Source organism: Salmo trutta, chromosome 34, assembly GCF_901001165.1.
Source record: "Salmo trutta chromosome 34, fSalTru1.1, whole genome shotgun sequence".
Taxonomy (NCBI): domain Eukaryota; kingdom Metazoa; phylum Chordata; class Actinopteri; order Salmoniformes; family Salmonidae; genus Salmo; species Salmo trutta.
The window spans coordinates 24,401,351-24,424,563 of NC_042990.1; the positions used below are offsets into that span (position 1 = coordinate 24,401,351).

A 23,213-nucleotide genomic window follows, 5' to 3' on the forward strand; every position below is an offset into this window, starting at 1 on the left:
TAAAGTCTGCTGCCTATGCCTATTTAACATGTCTATTTTTTATATTTATGTTTGGCTATGTGTGTTTTATAAACGTGGTGGTTATGTTATATAAAACGTGTATATTCTTGTATAGGCCTATCACCCACTAATTAGGCTTGTCTCTGTAGCCTACAGACTTCCCCCTCCCCTGCCACGTCGAGACATTCCAGAGAGAGGGTCACACAGAAACTCCCCCTGAACAACTCACACTGTTCATTAAGCCTTGCGTCATAGCCCTATTGACTGGACATGTGTAAATGAATGTAAACTAGGCCTATTCTACACTAGTAGGTTGTGTTTGTTGGTCTTGCGGTGGGGGTGTCGTTTATTTGGTCTCTAGCTGTGATTATAGACCCTCCGTTTGGCGTTTCCACGTCTACATATCTGCTATGCGCTACTGCGCCTGCGCTATACGTGGTACCCAAATCCTCCCATTCAATTCAATCCCGAACAGACAGGGATCAAGGGAAGAAGACAAGAACTGGAAGCAGAAGACCAGACGATCGGAACAATCGGGGGAAAAGAGAAAGAGAGAGATAACAACCGTTACAAGTTACGGTTATCCACCCTACTTTTTGTCGGTAAAGGAGAGGCGTGTGAAGATGAACCAGTGCGTGCACGGGATGATATATCTGGCGGTTCTGGTGGCGTTCGCCGCCTGTGACGCCCCTCCGGTACCGTTAGATGACATCGTGTTTGAGAAAACGTTCGTGCCGGAGCAGTGCGTGCGCGCTGTGAAAGTAGGGGATTATGTTCGTTACCATTATAACGGCATGTTCCCCGATGGAAAGAAATTTGACTCCAGGTAAGAAAGTTTTTATTTTCCACTCCTCTCCACCCCTGCAGTTCCTGCACGCAGTTCACGTTGCAGCGAGTAGCGTGCACGTCAACTCAAGCGTGCGTTTTATTAGCGGGTCGGACTAAACAGCCACGCAGGCAGAGAGAACGACAGCCCCCATTCACTGAGAGAGAGAGGGAGACTCCTCATGCAGTCTCCAAGTCTGAACTAAATAATTAGTGAAACAATATTTTCACTCCAGAGAAAACAGTTATATTCTGCTACTAAATACACCGGGTGATAATATATGGTTCATTAACCAACTGCAAGGACGTACACATGTAGGCCTTCCTGGCCTACTCTAGAGCATGCACACACAGGTAGCATATAGTCTACTGGTGTGTGAGTGTATGTCACGTATGGCCAGCAGAGTGATCATGTAAAATAAAAAAAATACTACCAATATTAATTCATTCGTTAATGCAAACCTTGGGCAGAAAGAGACCAGTAGGCCCAATAAGTAATGTGCGTGGCAGAACTGAGATACAGTTGGCCAGTGTAGTAGGCTAGGCCTAGTGATACGCCATGTTAACCACCGTCTCACCACAGCCAACCAAGTACTACTGTCTGGACAGAGAGATACATGGCTGAATGACTGAGTGAATCAGTGAAGTGAGTGAGTGAGTGAATCCATGAACGAATGGACATTGTTTTCCTTGTTTCTTGTCTTTCTTTCTGTCTTTTTTGTTTGAGATGTTGGCAGCTCCCATAACGTGTGTGTGTTGCAGCTATGACCGCAGCAGCACCTACAATGTGTATGTGGGTAAGAAGCAGCTGATTGAAGGGATGGACAGAGCTCTGGTGGGGATGTGTGTCAACGAGAGACGACTGGTCAAGATTCCCCCACAACTGGCCTACGGGAAGGAAGGATACGGTAAGTTCATAACATAGACTTTAACATTAATATAAAGCTTATAATGGAGTTTTAGCTTATAATTGAGGCTTGGGAGCAAAGACATCTCAACTCCTCCCCTATAACTAATCAATAACTATATTTATACATACCTGTTCTACTTGTAACCTGTGTGTTTTGTGTGTAACATAAAACATAGCTAATAACTTAGTTTACAACACAGCCTGTAACATAGCTGATGCTATAGCTTATAACATGGTTATAGACATTGTTGTCTCTTGTCTGTTTGATTAATAGTGCAGCTGCACAGGTAGCAGTGTGTGTGGGTGGTTGGATCTGTGTGTGAGTGTAGAAGCTGGTGTTCACTGTTCGGAGGTATTCATAAACACCAAGCATTAATGCAAGCTTGACAGGAAGTGGGTGGTCCATGTTGAATTGGGTCACAGTGACATCACAGACCAGGAAGTGCTGCTTGTTAATGTTACTGTACGCTGCATGGTGGCCTGAGAATTATAATTATAATAATTGTAATTTTTTTTCACCTTTATTTAACCAGGTAGGCTAGTTGAGAACAAGTTCTCATTTACAACTGCGACCTGACCTAGATAAAGCAAAGCAGTGCGACACAAACAACAACATAGAGTTACACATCGGAATAAACATACATACAGTTAATTTAGCAATTAAACACTGGAGTGATAGATGTGCAAAAGATGAATGTGCAAGTAGAGATACTGGGGTGCAAAGGAGCAAAAAAATAAAATAAATAAATAACAGTATGGGGATGAGGAAGTTGGATGGGCTATTTACAGTGATCTGTGAGCTGCTCTGACAGCTGGTGCTTAAAGTTAGTGAGGGAGATATGGGTCTCCAGCTTCAGTGATTTTTGCAATTCGTTCCAGTCATTGGCAGCAGAGAACTGGAAGGAAAGGCGGCCAAACGAGGAATTGGCTTTGGGGATGACCAGTGAAATATACCTGCTGGAGCGCGTCCTACGGGTGGGTGCTGCTATGGTGACCAGTGAGCTGAGATAAGGTGGGGCTTTACCTAGCAAAGACTTACAGATGACCTGGAGCCAGTGGGTTTGGCGACGAATATGAAGCGAGGGCCAGCCAACAAGAGCATACAGGTCACAGTGGTGGGTAGTATATGGGGCTTTGGTGACAAAACGGATGGCACTGTGATAGACTGCATCCAATTTGCTGAGTAGAGTGTTGGAGGCTATTTTGTAAATGACATCGCTGAAGTCAAGGATCGGCAGGATAGTCAGTTTTACGAGGGTATGTTTGGCAGCATGAGTGAAGGATGCTTTGTTGCGAAATATGAAGCCGATTCTAGATTTAATTTTGGATTGGAGATGTTTGATGTGAGTCTGGAAGGAGAGTTTACAGTCTAACCAGACACCTAGGTATTTGTAGTTGTCCACATATTCTAAGTCAGAACAGTCCAGTAATGATGCTGGACGGGCGGGCAGGTGCGGGCAGCGATTGGTTGAAGAGCATGCATTTAGTTTTACTTGCATTTAAGAGCAGTTGGAGGCCATGGAAGGAGAGTTGTATGGCATTGAAGCTCGTCTGGAGGTTTGTTAACACAGTGTCCAAAGAAGGGCCAGAAGTATACAGAATGGTGTCGTCTGCGTAGAGGTGGATCAGAGAATCACCAGCAGCAAGAGCGACATCATTGATGTATACAGAGAAAAGAGTGGGCCCGAGGATTGAACCCTGTGGCACCCCCATAGAGACTGCCAGAGGTCCGGACAACAGGCCCTCTGATTTGACACACTGAACTCTGTCTGAGAAGTAGTTGGTGAACCAGGCGAGGCAGTCATAAGAGAAACCAAGGCTGTTGAGTCTGCCGATAACAATATGGTGATTGACAGAGTTGAAAGCCTTGGCCAGTCAATGAATACAGCTGCACAGTATTGTCTCTTATCGATGGCAGTTATGATATTGTTCAGGACCTTGAGCGTGGCTGAGGTGCACCCATGACCGACTCGGAAACCAGATTGCATAACAGAGAAGGTACGGTGGGATTTGAAATGGTCGGTGATCTGTTTGTTAACTTGGCTTTCGAAGACCTTAGAAAGACAGGGTAGGATAGAAATAGGTCTGTAGCAGTTTGGGTCTAGAGTGTCTCCCCTTTGAAGAGGGGGATGACCGCGGCAGCTTTCCAGTCTTTGGGGATCTCAGACGATATGAAAGAGAGGTTGAACAGGCTAGTAAATCAAATCAAAGTTTATTTGTCACGTGCGCAGAATACAACAGGTGTAGACCTTACAGTGAAATGCTTACTTACAGGCTCTGTAAGTATAGGGGTAGGGGTTGCAACAATTTCGGCTGATAATTTTAGAAAGAGAGGGTCCAGATTGTCTAGCCCTGCAAATTTGTAGGAGTCCAGATTTTGCAGCTCTTTCAGAACATCAGCTATCTGGATTTGGGTGAAGGAGAAATGGGGGAGGCTTGGGCAAGTTGCTGTAGGGGTGCAGGGGTGTTGACCAGGGTAGGGGTGGCCAGGTGGAAAGCATGGCCTGCCGTAGAAAAATGCTTATTGAAATTCTCAATTATTGTCGATTTATCAGTGGTGACAGTGTTTCCTAGCCTCAGTGCAGTGGGCAGCTGGGAGGAGGTGCTCTTATTCTCCATGGACTTTACAGTGTCCTAGAACTTTTTGGAGTTTGTGCTGCAGGATGCACATTTCTGTTTGGAAAAGCTAGCCTTTGCTTTCCTAATCGCCTGTGTATATTGGTTCCTAACTTCCCTGAAAAGTTGTATATCACAGGGGCTATTTGATGCTAATGCCGTACGCCACAGGATGTTTTTGTGCTGGTCGTGGGCAGTCAGGTCTGGAGTGAACCATGGGCTATATCTGTTCCTGGTTCTACATTTTTTGAAAGGGGCATGCTTATTTAAGATGGTGAGGAAAGCACTTTTAAAGAATAACCAGGCATCTTCTACTGATGGAATCAGGTCAATATCCTTCCAGGATACCCGGGCCAGGTCAATTAGGAAGGCCTAATCAAACGCTCCCTAAAGTGTTTTAGGGAGCGTTTGACAGTGATGAGGGGTGGTCGTTTGACCGCAGACCCATTACGGACGCAAGCAATGAGGCAGTGATTGCTGACATCCTGGTTGAAGACAGCAGAGGTGTATTTGGAGGGCAGTTTGGTTAGGATGATATCTATGAGGGTGCCTGTGTTTACGGATTTGGGGTTGTACCTGGTAGGTTCATTGATCATTTGTGTGAGATTGAGGGCATCAATCTTAGATTGTAGGATGGCCGCGGTGTTAAGCATGTCCCAGTTTAGGTCACCTAACAGCACGAGCTCTGAAGATAGATGGGGGGCAATCAATTCACATATGGTGTCCAGAGCACAGCTGGGGGCTGAAGTTGGTCTATAGCAAGCAGCAACATGAAGAGACTTGTTTCTGGAAAGGTGGATTTTTAAAAGTAGAAGCTCAAATTGTTTGGGCACAGACCTGGATAGTATGACAGAACTCTGCAGGCTATCTCAACAGTAGATTGCAACTCCACCCCCTTTGGCAGTTCTATCTTGTCGGAAAATGTTATAGTTAGGGATGGACATTTCTGGGTTTTTGGTGGCCTTCCTAAGCCAGGATTCAGACACAGCTAGGACATCCGGGTTGGCAGAGTGTGCTAAAGCAGTGAATAAAACAAACTTAGGGAGGAGACTTCTGATGTTAACATGCATGAAACCAAGGCTTTTACGGTTACAGAAGTCAACAAATGAGAAGGCCTGGGGAATGGGAGTGGAGCTAGGCACTGCAGGGCCTGGATTAACTTCTACATCACCAGAGGAACAAAGGAGGGATAGGATAAGGGTATGACTAAGGGCTATCAGAACTGGTCATCTAGTACGTTCGGGACAGAGACAAAAAGGAGCAGGTTTCTGGGCGCGGTAGAATAGATTCAAGGCATAATGTACAGACAAAGGTATGGTAGGATGTGAATACAGTTGAGGTAAATCTAGGCATTGAGTGACGATGAGAGAGGTATTGTCTCTAGAGACATCAATTAAACCAGGTGAGGTCACCGCATTTGACATAAACAAACCTTTATTGTAGACAGATTAATCTGCTGACCCTCTTGAACTGACACATAGAGGTGAACTCTGCTTTAGTGTTGTAGGAGTGCCCTTCATTCACAGTGAGACAGACAACACAGCCCAGACCGGTGGCTTTGCCGGCATTACCCACAGTTACATGCACAGCATTAGGAGTGTGTTTGTGATATTATTAGTATGTGTGTATTAGTATGTGTGTTAGTGTGTGTTTGTTAGTGTGTGTTTGTGTGAATAAAGGGGTCATCAAGCGGACTGGTTGATTTTGCATGAGGAGAGATTAAAACAGAAATGTGTGGCCTTACTTGGAATGTAGAGACTGGTAAAGAGAGAGAGGAAGAGAGAGAGGGAGAAGGGGTGGCATGTATGGAGAGAGAAATGTAGGCGTCTACTTTATAGAGGGAGAAAAGGAGGAGCGAGTCAGGGAGTTGGAGGGAGAAACAGGCCATGTCCGTATACCCATACTAGCATACTATAACACTATCTTTTTATTGTATGTGAAATGTCTAAAATAGTACTCTGAATGCGTTACCTAATTCGTGACTTCCTCCATTCTTTCATTTTGGCACAGCGCACCAATTTATCTAATTGTCAGCTGTTGACAAACACCCGAGTCAGAAAAGACGAGTGAATTCTACTAGATCAAACGCCAAAATGAGTATGCAGTTTAAGTATGTAGTACACTAGTATGGGTTATTCGGCCACAGTCTCTGCCAGCAGAGAGAACAACTGCCAACTCACCAGTATGGATTTAATCACAGCCACCCTCAACTTCCCTGCCCCTCCTTCTCACCTCCTCCCTTCCTCTCATCTTCCCTCCCCCATAACAAGGTCTGTGGCCTATATGGTTTATAATCGCTGATTAATTGCCTTCTTCAAAGAGATAATTCCATGTTCATCTGTCTAGTTTAACAATGAGAGAATGAGAGAAAGTGGAGAGACAGAATGAGAGAAAGTGGAGACAGAATGAGAGAAAGTGGAGAGACAGAATGAGAGAAAGTGGAGAGACAGAATGAGAGAATGAGAGAAAGTGGAGAGACAGAATGAGAGAATGAGAGAAAGTGGAGAGACAGAATGAGAGAATGAGAGAAAGTGGAGAGACAGAATGAGAGAAAGAGAGAAAGTGGAGAGACAGAATGAGAGAAAGAACGAGTGTAACTAATGTCTTCCTCTCTTACTCCTCCAGGTGATGTCATCCCTTCAGACGCGATCCTCCATTTTGACGTTCTGTTGTTGGACGTGTGGAACCCTGATGATGGGGTTCAGATGAAGACGTACTACACCCCTGAGAACTGCTCTAGGAAGGTAGAGGTGTCGGACTACGTACGATACCACTACAACGGAACGCTGCTGGACGGAACACTGTTCGACTCCAGGTGAGACACGAGATAAAACACTACTAACACACACACACGTCACGCTACTAACACACACTACTAATACACACTACATACTACTAACACACACTACACACTACTAATACACACTACACACTACTAACACACACTACACACTACTAACACACACTACACACTACTAATACACACTACTAACACACACTACACACTACTAACACACACTACATACTACTAACACACACTACACACTACTAATACACACTACTAACACACTACACACTACTAACACACACTACACACTACTAACACACACTACTAACACACACTACACACTACTAACACTCACTACATACTACTAACACCCACTACAACTATTAACACACACTACTAACACTGACTACATACTACTAATACACACTACTAACACGCACTACACACTTCCAACACACTATAGACTACTAACATACACTACACACTACTAACACACACTACTAAGAAATCTATACACACAGGGAGAGGGATGAAGAGAGGCCCTGCAAGGAAGGAGATGATAGAGAGGAGGGTTACATTTGGAGGATTTCCAAAAAATAAATGTCTGCTGTGTTTGTAGTCTTCTAATAAGTATTTTCTCATTCTCTCCCCATTTCCCTCCCCCCTCTCTTCCCCTCTTCCTCCCCCTGTAGCCACACCCGTATGCGTACCTATGACACCTATGTGGGGATTGGCTGGCTGATCGCTGGCATGGATCAAGGGCTTCTGGGCATGTGTGTCGGGGAGAAACGCATCATCACCATGCCCCCGTCGCTAGGATACGGATCAAACGGTGATGGTTAGTAGGTGCTGCTGGGTAATGGAGTTGTTTCTGAGTGTTATCCCAGTCCAAGCCTCTCTAGTACTATTAGACCAGAGATGGCATCATCAGTGTAACCGTCTCTCCTTTGATCCCTCTCTCCCTTTATCTCTCTCTCCATCCCTCCCTCTCTCTAGGTAGTGATATCCCTTGTGTTTGACGTGGTCCTACTGAACTTACATAACCCTAGTGTAACCCTCCTATCTCTCCTCCCCTTTCTTTCCATCCCATCCCTCTCTAGGTAGTGATATCCCACAGCAGGCCTCCCTGGTTTTTGATGTAGTCCTCCTAGACCTCCATAACCCTAAAGATGGCGTCAGTATCATCAACCAGGACATACCTCAACACTGCCACAGGAAGAGTGTTGCTGGAGACTTCATCAGATACCACTATAACGGATCACTACTGGACGGGACCTTCTTCGACTCCAGGTGAGGAAGAGAGCGATAAAGAGAGAGTGTGTGTGACTTCATAAATGTGTATGTAAAAAATGCTCCCTTATTGCCTTTGGGCATTGTTTTCCCTTTATCTGTAATTCTTCTTTTGTCCTCACGGTGGCAGTAACCTTAAACTAAACTAGATAGACTTACTGAATGAATCCAACCAGTAGAATAAAAATGGCACTTTTATCTTACAAGAAAACAAGTAAATTTAAGTTCAGACTGAATAGGGTGTAGAATTTAGAATCTAGAACTTAGAGTTACTTAGATTTAGAAATGTAGGCAAATGTTTTGTGTTGGCAGCTGTTTGTAACGTGTTTATTTCTGTACATATGATTATTGTCCTCTCAGCTACTCCCGTAACCGTACATATGACACCTACGTGGGTAAGGGCTATGTGATTGGTGGGATGGACGAGGGTCTGATCGGAGTCTGCATCGGAGAGAAAAGACGCATCATTATCCCACCTCACCTCGGATATGGAGAGGAGGGCACAGGTATGTATAAAATAGTGTATTTGTGTGTGTGGTGTGTGTTGAGGTTTTCAGTGTACCATCATTTATAGAAAGGTGATTTCATCATCGCCCCCTCCTCTCTCCTCCACCAGGTACTAAGATCCCAGGTTCTGCTGTCTTGGTGTTTGATATCCATATCATAGACTTCCACAACCCATCAGACACAGTGGTGATCACTACCAACTATAAACCAGAGGTGTGTGAGACGCTGGCTAAGAAAGGAGACTTTGTTAAATACCACTACAACGCTTCGCTCATGGATGGATCCTTCATCGACTCCACGTGAGTAGGAAGATACATGTGGACACGCAAGCACACGCGCACGCACGCACGCACACACCACACACACACACACACACTTCTAACAATCTCTCTCTCCAGGTATAACTATGGGAAGACGTATAACATTGTGCTGGGAGCCAACCAGGTGGTTCCAGGGATGGAGGAGGGGCTGAAGGAGATGTGTGTTGGAGAGAGAAGACACCTGGTCATACCTCCTCATCTGGGCTACGGAGAGAGGGGAGTGGGTGAGTTACACACACGCCCACACACAAACACGGGCACAAAGACACACAAAATAGTCCACTAGCTGTTATTAACCCATTCATGTCCATTGGTGTGTTATAGATGGTGAAGTGCCGGCCAGTGCTGTCCTGATCTTCGACATCGAGATGATTGAGATGGAGGCGGGACTTCCTGATGGCTACATGTTCATCTGGAACGAGGACGTATCAGCTGACCTCTTCACTGAGATGGACGCAGATAAGGACCTACAGGTGTTGGCCTCAGAGGTACGCATCACAGCTAAACCCCACACTCAGCCACACACTAATAGACATACACATGACACTGTGGGTCCTCATGCATCTCACCTCCTATTCTTTATCTGCTCTGATTGAAGACAACTGGACAGCATATGGCTGCATCTCAGGAGTCTTAAATAGCCTCCTCTCATTGTCTCCTCTCCTTCATCTGCACTGATCTGTAAACACAAGACAAGTGAAAGCAAATATGGTGGAAGAGAAGCCTACAGGAAGAATATGTTTTGTATTTCACCCATCCAGTTCATTTTGATCAGTTCAGGAAGAGAGGAGACAATCAAGTTGATTAACTGAGGCAACTGGCTAACCAATTCACAATTCTCCCTCCCTCTCTCCACACACCCACCCCTTTCCCTCCCCATCCCTCTGTCCAGTTCTCAGACTACATTTTGCGTCAGGTGAACGAGGGTAAAGGACGTCTGGCCCCTGGGTTCGACGCATATCGCATCATCGAGAACATGTTTTCTAACCAGGACCGTAATGGAGACGGAAAGATCACAGAGGACGAGTTCAAACTGAAGGCCGACGAGACCACACACGACGAGCTATAAGAGAGGGGTGCAGTGTGTGTGTGTGTGAGGGGGCTTATATGATGGCAATATAAGACAAGGAGGGTGTGTGTGTGTGTGTGTGTGTGTATATGAGGGGGCTTATATGATGGCAATATAAGACAAGGAGGGTGTGTGTGTGTTTGTGTGTATGAGGGGGCTTATATGATGGCAATATAAGACAAGGAGGGTGTGTGTGTGTGATTTATATTGTTGGAGGGTGGCGGGGTGAGATGGTAAAGGGTCAGATGTATAGAATTAGAGTTGGTCAGATGTCGAGAGAAAACCAAAGAGAGAGGCAGGGTGTATTCCGAGTAATGGCTGAGTATCAAATGGTGCTTTAGTTAGCTTTGACCTGTCCAGAGCAGTCTGGTGTTGGCATGGGGAGGGAATGAGAGAGGAGAGTAGGAAAGCAGGAGGAATACATTTTGAGGAGATGAGCAATGTAAGAGCATTAGGACAAAGTCCCACGTTTTTGTTAGTAGAGCAGTTTCCCAAATCCAGCCCTTAAGTACCCCCAACAGCACACATTTTCTTTGAAGCCTTGGACAAAGTCGTCTGATACAACATGTCAACTAATCATCAAGCCGTGGATGAGTTTAACATGGTGAGTTTATCCAGGGCTTACAACAGAACGTGTGCTGTTGAGGGAAACGTAACTGGAGGACTGGAGTTGGGAAACATTGTATTAGAGGAGCTTGACGTGTTTCTATTGTTGATGATGATGATGATGATGTACCTTTGTTCACCTGCTCTGGCATCACTGATGTGGTTATTATTTTATTATTGACTTACTGTTCAGATGGTGTTTTTTAATTTTTTTGTTGGTGTTGCCTTTTTTTATACGTTTCTCATCTGTGAGAGAATAAGTGCCTGACAATTATTTAGTGACAAACTCCACTTTCTGAAGATGATCGTGGATCTTCTATCCCTCATGTTTAATAGTTAGTCATTGTCTGTGGGTCAAACGGTTTCAATTTCAAATCTTCTGTCCCACCATCAAACTGCCATAACTCTTTACCAACATATCTTATAGAGCACAATTACAGTACTATTAAAATGTTATTTATTGTATTAACAAACACCATGATAGATGCAGTTAGGTGATTGCAGAATTGCTTCTACAGTACCATCTATGCAAATTCCGTACTATCCAGCTAACGTGTGTGTTTTAGTAAAGGTTTGCCGATGATTCAGGTGCTAAAACTTTGTTTCTATTCCTTGTCATGTGTACAAACGCTTCCTGTATTTTCTGCTGTCTAAGCCAATCAAGTACAGTACCACACATCTAGTCATTCAGCTGCCCACTCACAACACGGTCTCCTATACAACATTTACCTAAATGTTAGTGCCACTATCAGGTAGTTCATTGTTTTAGCCCCCCCCCCAATAGATTGTGTTATAATTACGCTATGCTCTGCACACACACATCTCACCTGCACCAGTTTTGGCAAAGTGTGTGAGGTGTGTACGTGTTTGCAACAGTTGAGTTTGTTTTATATCTGATGCGTCTGTTTGGTGAGAGTATTGAGTGATAATGATGCTGTAAATGTATTGTTTCTAAGGTGCATTTGAATAAATGCACATTCCAACAAGACCTGTCTCTCTCTCTTTAGGTGCAGTGCGTGTGTGTGGCTTGCATATGGTGGGAACTGCGCTGCCGGAATGAAAATAGCCAAGGGGCGACAGGAAGGGAGGGAGAACAGAGGAGTAATGAGATAAAGAAAGAGGGAGTGAGAGAGGAGAAAAAAGTGCCAGTTTGAAGTGAAGATATGAAACAAGGACACCAGAACAGAAACAGTTGTTTTCTATGTTTGGAATGTATAACCATGGAGTCTTTAGCGCAAGCCAGCCTGCCCCTGCACACACAGTTTAGGGCCGAGGCATAGCATTGTTTTATTGGCTTATACGGTTAGGGCTAAATGTAAATGTTTCTTACAGAATAAATATGAAAAGAATATGCATAACCATGGTAGCAATTGAAAGGGAAAAGTTTGGAGATGTGAAAATGATTAGACCAAAGGTGAGTCCAACAGTTCATCTAACACAAGACTGATTCCAAACATTACACTGTTGCTTATATGTGCATTTGACATTTACTGTATTTTCCACAGCATTTGATGACACTCTGGATACATTCAGTAACATGACAAGACTATTCCTGGAAAATGTAGAAAAAGGTGCAACATAAAACAACACAAATGACAAGGGTTTGAGTGAGAGGACTAACTGATGTCTCCAAGTGGTCACTCACCTCTCCAGCGTGTTCACAGTTCCTAAGTCATTTAAATGCACTTTTATGACTCAAAGAAGAGTCTTCAACTATAAGGTGTTTTTTAACCTCTCCTAGCTGTTCTGTTGAGGAACTACAGCAAGCACACTTGTAGTTGTTTCATTTGGAACACAACCCTGCATTCCCACCATCACAGAATTACTGCTGTTGTTTACGCAATCCAAAAACAGTCCATTATAAATCGCAATGTGGGTAGGGTGGGCATGATTTGAAAGCATGTTCTATTGCCAACATTTGTTCTAAAATACAATCTTACAGTGTTAGGCTTTCACAAGGCAGTTCAGAGAAACAGATGGTAATGTTGGGGTGCATAGAAAGGAGTCATGAGTGCATTCAGGTGCGTGTGCAGCCTCTAGTTTTCTTCACAATAAACAAACATAGGCTCACTCTGTTCAGAACAACCCAGGGTATGATGCCATGTCATCTTGTAACTACATCAAACATGGTGGTGCTAAACATTGATATTGTAGTAAACATGAGTTTTATGATGTGGAAATGTGAAGTGCACATTTGGACTCACAGGTGTTTAGTTTGCTTGTATGACATCAAAGCGGTATTTATTATAATCCTCAAATTCTCATCTTTCAAAATTAGTAATCTTAATTTATAACATTTTGCTCACTCAGACAACAAAAACATTTCAGTTGGCCAGTTACCGGGAGGGATGGGGGCAACTTCTTGTTGTGCACGGTGCTCAAGTTCAGAACGGCTGTCAGTCAAAACCCATACAGCGCTGGGAGGCACACAGCCAGAGCTCTAACGTCATGTATAGCATGTTACTGTACAGCCACTACGTTCCAATTTAGGATCTTATTAGTGCCCCAAATCTGCCATGTTTTACCTGTATACGGGTACGTGTGTAAAGGGCTACCAACGTATAAGATCCAAAAATAATATTCACATTAAACATAATAATCCACATTTAAGAAAACATCAACTGAATCTTTTATGCCTTATTTAAATGGTGACCATTACTTGAGTATAACATTTGCTTAGTTTGCAATTAAAATATACTGTCTTGTATCTTTAAAAAAGTAAATGTAAAAAAATAGTAGTAAACAAAAAAACATTTTTGCTCCTCTTATGCCACAATCAGTAGTCATGGAAACTAAACAGCTTTCAAGTGATTGGATGGGAGTTTGTTGTGACAAGGTTAGGCCCCTCCCACAGGGCTGTAACTACTTATGCTGAGCCACCAGTGACAGATTACGCTCTGGCAAGAGGGTTACCTTTAAGTAAAACAAAATAGAGGAAAACCAAGAATCGTTCATTTTAAAACTGACATTCGGTAACAAAATTTTACTTTATCAATCTGTGTGTGTGTATATGTGTATGTGTGTGTGCATCTCCTCCAAGTCCAGCGATTGTCCAGCAGTCAGTGCTTCACCTGGAACACATGCACACTCTGGTCAGTTCCCTCATTTCTTAAGCCCTTTGACACCATGTTATGATCTTAGTCAGATATGACTGTACTGGCAGCAGAGCAGGAGCAAATGGCTCAGCTTCAAAATGTTACTGATCAATTTAGTGATACTCGAGCCCTGCCCGTATACTGATGAAAAAACGGGCCGTACCCGGCCTTAACCCAATGTATAATGTTGGGGCCTGCCGGGCTCGGGTAGCAGAGCTCTAACTCACATTAAGGATATCCAGGCCGGCGGGGTCCTCACTGAGGGCGTGGCAGATACTCTGTAGAAACAGACACACATACAAGATAAATTACTGTCTTTCAAAGATAATTCATAAAAATCCATTGTAAAAGGTTTAAACACTGTTTCCCATGCTTGTTCAATGAACCATAAACAATTAATGAACATGGACCTGTGGAACGGTCGTTAAGACACTAACAGCTTACAGACGGTAGGCAATTAAGGTCACAGTTATGAAAACTTAGGACACTAAAGACATCTTTCTACTGACTCTGGAAAAACACCAAAAGAAAGATGCCCAGGGTCCCTGCTCATCTGCATGAACGTGCCTTAGGCATGCTGCAAGGAGTATTGAGGACTGCAGATGTGGCCAGGGAAATAAATTGCAATGTCTGTACTGTGATACGCCTATTACAGCGCTACAGGGAGACAAGACGGACAGCTGATCATCCTCACAGTGGCAGACCACGTGTAACAACACCTGCACAGGATCGGTACATCCGAACATCACACCTGCGGAACAGGTACAGGATGGCAACAACAACTGCCCGAGTTACACCAGGAACGCACAATCCCTCCATCAGTGCTCAGACTGTCCGCAATAGGCTGAGAGCGGCTGGACTGAGGGCTTGTGGGCCTGTAGTAAGGCAGGTCCTCACCAGACATCACCCGCAACAATGTCGCCTATGGGCACAAACCCACCGTTGCTGGAACAGACAGGACTGGCAAAAAGTGCTCTTCACAGACGAGTTGCGGTTTGGTCTCACCAGGAGTTATGGTTGGATTCGCGTTTATCGTCGAAGGAATGAGTGTTGCACCGAGGCCTGTACTCTGGAGCGGGATCGATTTGGAGGTGGCGGGTGAGATCAGAGGGTGAGGGCTAGGGCCATCCCCCCCCCCCCAGAAATGTCCAGGAACTTGCAGGTGCCTTAGTGGAAGACTGGGGTAACATCTCACAGCAAGAACTGGCAAATCTGGTGCAGTCCACGAGGAGGAGATGCACTGCAGTACTTAATGCAGCTGGTGGCCACACCAGATACTGACTGTTACTTTTGATTTTGACCCCCCCTCCCTTTGTTCAGGGACACATTATTCAATTTCTGTTAGTCACGTGTCTGTGGACCTTGTTCAGTTTATGTCTTAGTTGTTGAATCTTATGTTCATACAAATATTTACACATTTGAAGTTTGCTGAAAATAAATGCAGTTGACAGTGAGAGGACGTTTCTTTTTTCACTGAGTTTAGTTATACAGTACAGCAAATACATGATCACATTTTAGTAATTTAGAAGATGCTCTTATCCAGAGTGGCTTAAATTGGTGCATTCATCTTAAGATAGCTAGGTGAGACAACATATCGCAATTGTAGCAAGTACATTTTCCCTCAACAAAGTAGTTATCAGCAAAGTCAGTGTTAGTAGAAAAAGACAAGTGCATTACAGTGTTACAGCAAAGATATTGTAAAGCAGTAGAGACAGAGCACTCGCCACCCAGCACTACAACACTGGGACAGTCTCTGTCTTAATATGGCCACAGAGGGCGGGACCCTTCCTCCATGCTGGGAGGGGGAGGGGCAGGCATCGCCATAGCATCGCTTAGCATAGCAATAGTAGCTGTAACATTGGCATCAGTAGTAGGTGAAGCAGCTTTACCTAAATGTGTAGCAGAGGTGCTAGCTGTTAGCCATCGCGCTAAGAGAAGCAGAAGGGAGAAAAGTGGTAGCTGCAGTGACAGTGCTAGCCGAGGGAGATGGGGTAGCCATAAGAGGAGAGTTAGCATTAGCAGTAGCCGTAGAATTAGCTGTAGCTTTAGCAGGCAGGTTGTTTTTGGTCTTGATGACATTGCTGCAGTAGCATGCCCACTTCCGTGCTGGCTGAGGCAGAACATAATAGTCAGGGGGTCTGAGGAAGAAGTTGGCCCATGGGTACCAACCACCAATAGTAGTACCTGCTGTGCTGGTTTCAATGGCAACCCCGGTGACAGTAGCAGTCCAGGCGGAGTAGCTGGCTGGGTCAAATGATGGCTGGGTCAAGGCCAAATAGCTGGGGTTGGCTGGAGATGGTGTGGTAGAGTAGAGGCTTCCTGGGGGCATAACAGTCCCAGCAGAGCCGAGTCCAGTCCCAGACCTTGGGTAAGCCTGTCCACAGTAGTCCATGTCTGAGTAGCCCATCTCTGGGTAGAGCAGAACTCCAGGGTAGCCTGCTCCTCTTCCAGAAGAGACAGCTCCAGGGTAGGATGTACCAGCTTGACCCGTTGTAACATAGCCTGCCCCTGGGTAGCCTGTTCCCCAGTTGCCCCCAGACCACCTTGCCTGTGACTGTGTGTTACTGGGGCTGGGGATAGGGTTAATGGGGGAGTTGGAAGTGAACTGACTAACACTGACAACTCCAGCGTAACCTGAACCAGGGTAGGTGTAAGTAGGGTAGGTGTAAGTAGGGTAGGTGAAACCAGGGTAGGTGGAACCAGGTAGAATCTCTGGGGGCTGTGGGTCAGTGGGGTTAGGGCTAGAGGAAACTGTAACCCCTCCAGTGTAACCCCCCTGGGCTAGTGTGGCATTGGCAGTGGGGGTAGAACTCTGGATGTTGGGGTAAGAGTTGGAGTTAGGGTTCTGGAAGTTGGGGTTAGGGTTCTGGAAGTTGGGGTTAGGGTTCTGGAAGTTGGGGTTAGGGTTCTGGAAGTTGGGGTTAGGGTTCTGGAAGTTGGGGTTAGGGTTCTGGAAGTTGGGGTTAGGGTTCTGGAAGTTGGGGTTAGGGTTCTGGAAGTTGGGGTTAGGTTTAGAGTTGGGGGTGAACTGTCGGCTCTCGTAGTTCCAGGGGTCTCTGTTCTCGGGTTCCTGTAGGGATAGCTTCCTTTTTAGCGGGTTGGGTAATGCCGCCACTATGGCGATGGCATGACCTTTTGAGTCACCCCTCATCTCCTCCCCTCCAGGGTTAGGACCTGTTGCCCTGGTATGAGCCTCAGCACCCTCTGCCCTCTCTGGGGTGGTTAGGGCAGGAGGAAAGTGGGGGGAGCGCAACAAAGAGACAAAGTATTCCACAAATTGATCACAGTCTACGATGGAAGTCTTCTTAACCCCAGAGGCGTGGACAGGATCTGGCTGGGGTGGGGGTGGAGGAGTGAGGCAGGGAGGGATGGCCGGGGGTGGGGGGGTCCTGGGTCCGGTTCTTGCTGGGTGCAGGAGGGGGTAAGAGGTGTTGTTGGGAGGGTTGGCCTGGGTCTGGAGAGGTCTGGCTGCTGAGGTTGGGTTGGGGGGTCTCTTGGTTGGTTGGCTGGACTGTTTGGATAGTTGTTTGTTGACCAGGCAGGATGGTTGGCTGGGTTTGACCTGGGTTAGGCTCGCTGCAGAAGTGACTCTGGTGGGGTAGAATGCAGCTGGGGAGTAGGGGGAGAGCAGGGGGGACTCAGAGGGACTATTTCTGGAGGGGGCTTTGGAGGAACGGCTGGAGCTACGATTGTGTCTCTTAGTGTGGTCACGTGAGTGGTCAGAATGTCTGTTAGTGTGTTTGCGGTCACTGTGTCTGTGTCTGGTCCTGTCACTGTGTCTGGTTTTGTCAGTGCGTGTGAGGTCACTGTGTTTGCGAGTGTGTGTGCGGTTTCTGTGTGTGCGTTCACTGTGTGTGCGAGTGGGTTTAGCCTTTTCAGTATGTTTCTGAGACTCCTTCTTGTCCGAATGTTTGTCAGTGAGCTTATGGCTACTGGTGAAGAGTGTTTTTGGGGGATTGGATAGTGTGAGAATGGGTTTGCACAGTGTGTGAGTGGGTTTCTTGCTAGAGGACTCTTTGGCAACAGTCAGGCTGTCGGCAGGGATACCGGAGGGCTTGGTGGCAGAATGAGGAGGGAGTTTGGGTCTAGTATATTCTGGGGCAGTTGAATTGGGTTTGGGGTGTGTGCATGAAGGTTTAAGTTTCGTTTGAGAGTCAGAGTGTGTGCATGAGGGTGTGAGTTTCGGCTTAGTGTTGGATTGTGTGGGTGAGGGTGTGATGGTGTGTGTCTGGTTGACAGTGTGTGTGTCTGAAGACTTGGTGACTTCAGGAGATGACAGACAGATGACAGGGGCAGTGTGACCCTCAGAGGGGCTAGACACCTTTCTCTTCTTCACCTGCTGCTGACCCCTCACCTCTGACCCCTCAACGTTAGAACAACGCTTTCCTGAGAGACAGAGGAGGAGGGAGGGAGAAAGAGAGACATCTATTTTAATTGAATAGAGAGTGAGAGATATACTTAATAAGGCCCAAAGTGTGGTATATGGCCAATATACCACGGCTTAGGGCTGTTCTTATGCACAACGCAACGTGGAGTGCCTGGACACAGCCCTTAGCTGTGGTATATTGGCCAAATACCACAAACCCCTGAGGTGCCTTATTGCTATTATAAACTGGTTACCAACATAATTACATCAGTACAAATATTTGCTTTGCCATACCCATGGTATATGGTCTGATATACCAAGGCTGTCAGCCAATCAACATTCAGGGCTCGAACCACCCAGTTTATAATTACAGTATTATCATCATTTTTTGTAGCTTAACAGTAAAATAGTATTCAATTCACCAGTGTTTCTCCTACATCTCTGTGGCGGTAGGAATTGCTCCAAGGCCTGATGGGAGACCACCTGGCATTCCACAATCTCCTGCTTGACCACTTTTGGTTCAGGTTTGCTGGTGACCGTGGTGAGGAGTTCAGTCTGGTTCTGTTCTCTACAGATCTCCTGCAAACGGGATACAGCTGGGGAGGGAGGGAGAGAGAGGTTTACAAACATATATTATGATAAATAGAGTTGAAACTTGTATCTCATTATGGTAAATGGTCAAATAAGTATAGCCAGTTATAACTGTAATGGCCTAGCAGACAATAAGAAAAGAGTATCAGTATTTACCTGGCTGAAAGAGAAGGAATATAATATATATTGTTTACAGGAAAGTCATTTAACAATTTTAGATGAAGTTCTGTGGAAAAAGGATTGTGTGGTTGGGGCGGTGGGCTTGCGAAATATACTTATCCCATGGGCAAAGAAACTTCAAAGCGGTGGTGATATTAATAAACAATCATTTTTATCCGAATGGGCAAATTGTTCAAACAGCTTCTGCAAGGTAGATGGATTTCTTTAAATATGTCATTGGACCATAAACAGATTTGGCTCATTAATCTATTCGGTCCAAATAATGATGATCCATGCTTCTTTGAAAATATATATAATAATTTATCAAGCCTACAAGCAATACAAGACTCTATTATTATGGTGGGAGATTATAATTCAGTTTTAAATACTTCAATGGACAGTAAAGAAAACACTACAAACTATCACCTGAATGTACTTAAGGGATTCATGAATATATTGGAACTAGTGGATATACAATGCATTCGGAAAGTATTCCATGATTTTTTCCACATTTTGTTATGTTACAGCCTTATTCTAAAATGTACAAAATATTTTTTTCCCCCCTCATCAATCTACACACAATCACCCATAACGACAAAGCAAAAACGTTTTTAAAAAATATATATTTTTTAGAAATGTTTGCAAATATCACATTTCCATAAGTCTTCAGACCCTTTACTCAGTACTTTGTTGAAGCACCTTTGGCAGTGATTACACTGATTTTCAATCAGGTTCAAGTCCGGGCTCTGGCTGGGCAACTCAAGGACATTCAGAGACCTGTCCAGAAGTCACTCTTGCGTTGTCTTGGCTGTGTGCTTGGGGTAGTTGTTCTGTTAGAAGGTGGACCTTCTCCCCAGTCTGAGGACCTGAGTGCTCTGGAGCAGGTTTTCATCAATGATCTCTCTGTACTTTGCTCTCTCTGTATCTTTGCCTCGATCCTGACTAGTCTTCCAGTCCCTGCCGCTGAAAAACATCCCCACAGCATGATACTGCCACCACCATGCTTCACCGTAGGGATGGGGCCAGGTTTCCTCTAGACATGACGCTTGGCATTCAGGCCACTCTACCATAAAGGCCTGATTGGTGGAGTGCTGCAGAGATGATTGTCCTTCTGGAAGGTTCTCCCATCTCCACAGAGGAACTCTGGAACTTTGTCAGAGTGGCCATCGGGTTCTTGGTCACCTCCCTGACCAAGGCCCTTCTCCCCCCCGATTGCTCAGTTTGGCCTGGCGGCCAGCTCTAGGAAGAGTCTTGGTGGTTCCAAACTTCTTTCATTAAAGAATGATGGAGGCCACTGTGTTCTTGGGGACCTTCATTGCTGCAGAAATGCTTTGGTATCCTTCCCCAGATATGTGCCTTGACACAATGCTGTCTCGGAGCTCTACGGAGGATTCCTTCGACCTCATGGCTTGGTTTTTGCTCTGACATGCACTGTCAACATTGGGACCTAATATAGACATGTGTGTGCCTTTACAAATCATGTCCAATCAATTGAATTTACCACAGGTGGACTCCAATCAAGTTGTAGAAACATCTCAAGGATCAATGGAAACAGGATGCACCTGAGCTAAATTTAGAATATCATAGCAAAGGGTCTGAATATTTATGTAAATAAGGTATTTCTGTTTTATTTCTAAAAACCTGTTTCCGATTTGTCATTATGCTGTATTGTGAATAGATTGATGAGGAACAATTTTCATTTAATCCATGTTAGAATAAGGCTGTAACGTAACAAAATGTGGAAAAAGTCAAGGGGTATGAATACACTATACATGGGGGATACAACCTTCCCTGTTCTGCAGATTTTGCTCCAAAGAGACAGAATCCTTAGTTCATTTGTTTTGGTACTGTCCATATATAGCTTGTTTTTGGTCACAGTTTCAGGAATGGCTGAGAAATTGCACCATTTACCTGGAGCGAACTCTGCAGATAGCACTGCTGGGTGATCTGAAAAGTCATTGTCAATCTACCAATAATATAATAATACTCTTAGATAAAATGTTTATCTTTAATTTACAATCTGTAGAAACTATGAGAGTAGAAAGGTTCCCAACTTTTGTGAAACATCACAGCACAGTTGAAAAAGATATGGTAAATAGAGAGATAGATGGGAGGGGTTGAGTGGAGCTGAAGGATGGGACTAAAAAGAACAAGATAACTAATGTCAAATATACTGTCTGTAAAATGTATATAGGCTCAGGACTTTTCTGAAACAGCACAGTTGAAAAATATATGGCAAATAGAAATCAAAACTGGATGGTCTTCGAGGATAGATGGGAGGGGTTGAGGGTAGCTGAAGGAAGGATGGGATTAAAAACAAACAAAAATAACTACTGTAAAATATACTGTGTCCGTAAAATGTATATAGAATGTATAAGTTGGAAGTAGAAGCTTAAGTGTTGTTGTCCATTAGTTTACTCAAATTAGGCAAGGGTTGTTTGGGAAAATATATAGAAATATACACACACACACACACACACACATACACACTATATATATATATATATATATATATATATATATATATATATATATATATATATATATATATATATATATATATATATATATATATATATACACACACACACACACACACACATACATGCACACACATATATATACACAGTATCTCACAAAAGTGAGTACACCCCTCACATTTTTGTAAATATTTGAGTATATCTTTTCATGTGACAACACTGAAGAAATGACACTTTGCTACAATGTAAAGTAGTGAGTGTACAGCTTGTATAACAGTGTAAATTTGCTGTCCCCTCAAAATAACTCAACACTCAGCCATTAATGACTAAACCGCTGGCAACAAAAGTGAGTACACCCCTAAGTGAACATGCCCAAATTGTGCCCAATTAGCCATTTTCCCTCCCCGGTGTCATGTGACTTATTAGTGTTACAAGGTCTCAGGGGTGAATGGGGAGCAGGTGTGTTAAATTTGGTGTCATCGCTCTCACACTCCCTCATACTGACTGGTCACTGGAAGTTCAACATGGCACCTCATGACAAAGAACTCTGAGGATCTGAAAAAAATAATTGTTGCTCTACATAAAGATGGCCTGGGCTATAAGAAGATTGCCAAGACCCTGAAACTGAGCTGCAGCACGGTGGCTAAGACCATACAGCGGTTTAACAGCACAGGTTCCACTCAGAACAGGCCTCGCCATGGTCGACCAAAGAAGTTGAGTGCACATGCTCAGCATCATATCCAGAGGTTGTCTTTGGGAAATAGACGTATGAGTGCTGCCAGCATTGCTGCGGAGGTTGAAGGGGTGGGGGGGTCAGCCTGTCAGTGCTCAGACCATACGCCGCACACTGCATCAAATTGGTCTGCATGGCTGTCGTCCCAGAAGGAAGCCTCTTCTAAAGATGATGCACAAGAAAGACCGCAAACAGTTTGCTGAAGACAAGCAGACTAAGGACATGGATTACTGGAACCATGTCCTGTGGTCTGATGAGACCCAGATAAACTTATTTGGTTCAGATGGTGTCAAGCGTATGTGGCGGCAACCAGGTGAAGAGTACAAAGACAAGTGTGTCTTGCCTACAGTCAAGCATGGTGGTGGGAGTGTCATGGTCTGGGGCTGCATGAGTGCTGCTGGCACTGAGGAGTTACAGTTCATTGAGGGAACCATGAATGCCAACATGTACTGTGACATACTGAAGCAGAGCATGATCCCCTCCCTTCGGAGACTGGGCCACAGGGCAGTATTCCAACATGATAACGACCCCAAACGCACCTCCAAGACAACCACTGCCTTGCTAAAGAAGCTGAGGGTAAAGGTGATGGACTGGCCAAGCATGTCTCCAGACCTAAACCCTATTGAGCATCTGTGGGGCATCCTCAAACGGAAGGTGGAGGAGTGCAAGGTCTCTAACATCCCCCAGCTCTGTGATGTCATCAAGGAGGAGTGGAAGAGGACTACAGTGGCAACCTGTGAAGCTCTGGTGAACTCCATGCCCAAGAGGGTTAAGTCAGTGCTGGAAAATGATGTTGGCCACACACAATATTGACACTTTGGGCCCAATTTGGATATTTTCACTTAGGGGTGTACTCAC

The 23,213-nt window shown here is 44.8% G+C and overlaps 2 protein-coding genes across 2 annotated transcripts in view; one reads left to right on the forward strand and one right to left on the reverse strand.

The window, feature by feature from the left end:
- Window positions 1-243: 243 nt before the first annotated feature.
- fkbp9 (FKBP prolyl isomerase 9) lies at window positions 244-11,917 on the forward strand. The gene is made up of 10 exons (XM_029732350.1): window positions 244-826; window positions 1,588-1,733; window positions 6,977-7,166; window positions 7,832-7,977; window positions 8,240-8,429; window positions 8,790-8,935; window positions 9,046-9,235; window positions 9,335-9,480; window positions 9,581-9,744; window positions 10,149-11,917. The coding sequence occupies exons 1-10, from the start codon at window positions 411-413 to the stop codon at window positions 10,323-10,325; spliced, it is 1,911 nt and encodes a 636-aa protein (XP_029588210.1). The 5' UTR covers window positions 244-410; the 3' UTR covers window positions 10,326-11,917.
- Window positions 11,918-12,157: 240 nt separating this feature from the next.
- The window catches only part of LOC115173231 (uncharacterized), an 88,829-nt gene continuing 77,773 nt past the window's right edge, over window positions 12,158-23,213 (reverse strand). The window contains exons 57-60 of the mRNA XM_029731148.1: window positions 18,815-18,988; window positions 16,211-18,412; window positions 14,254-14,304; window positions 12,158-14,002 (exon numbers count right to left, since the gene is read on the reverse strand). Coding sequence (XP_029587008.1) covers window positions 14,282-14,304; window positions 16,211-18,412; window positions 18,815-18,988 — 2,399 coding nt within the window. The 3' untranslated portion in view covers window positions 12,158-14,002; window positions 14,254-14,281. The remainder of the gene's footprint in view (window positions 14,003-14,253; window positions 14,305-16,210; window positions 18,413-18,814; window positions 18,989-23,213) is intronic.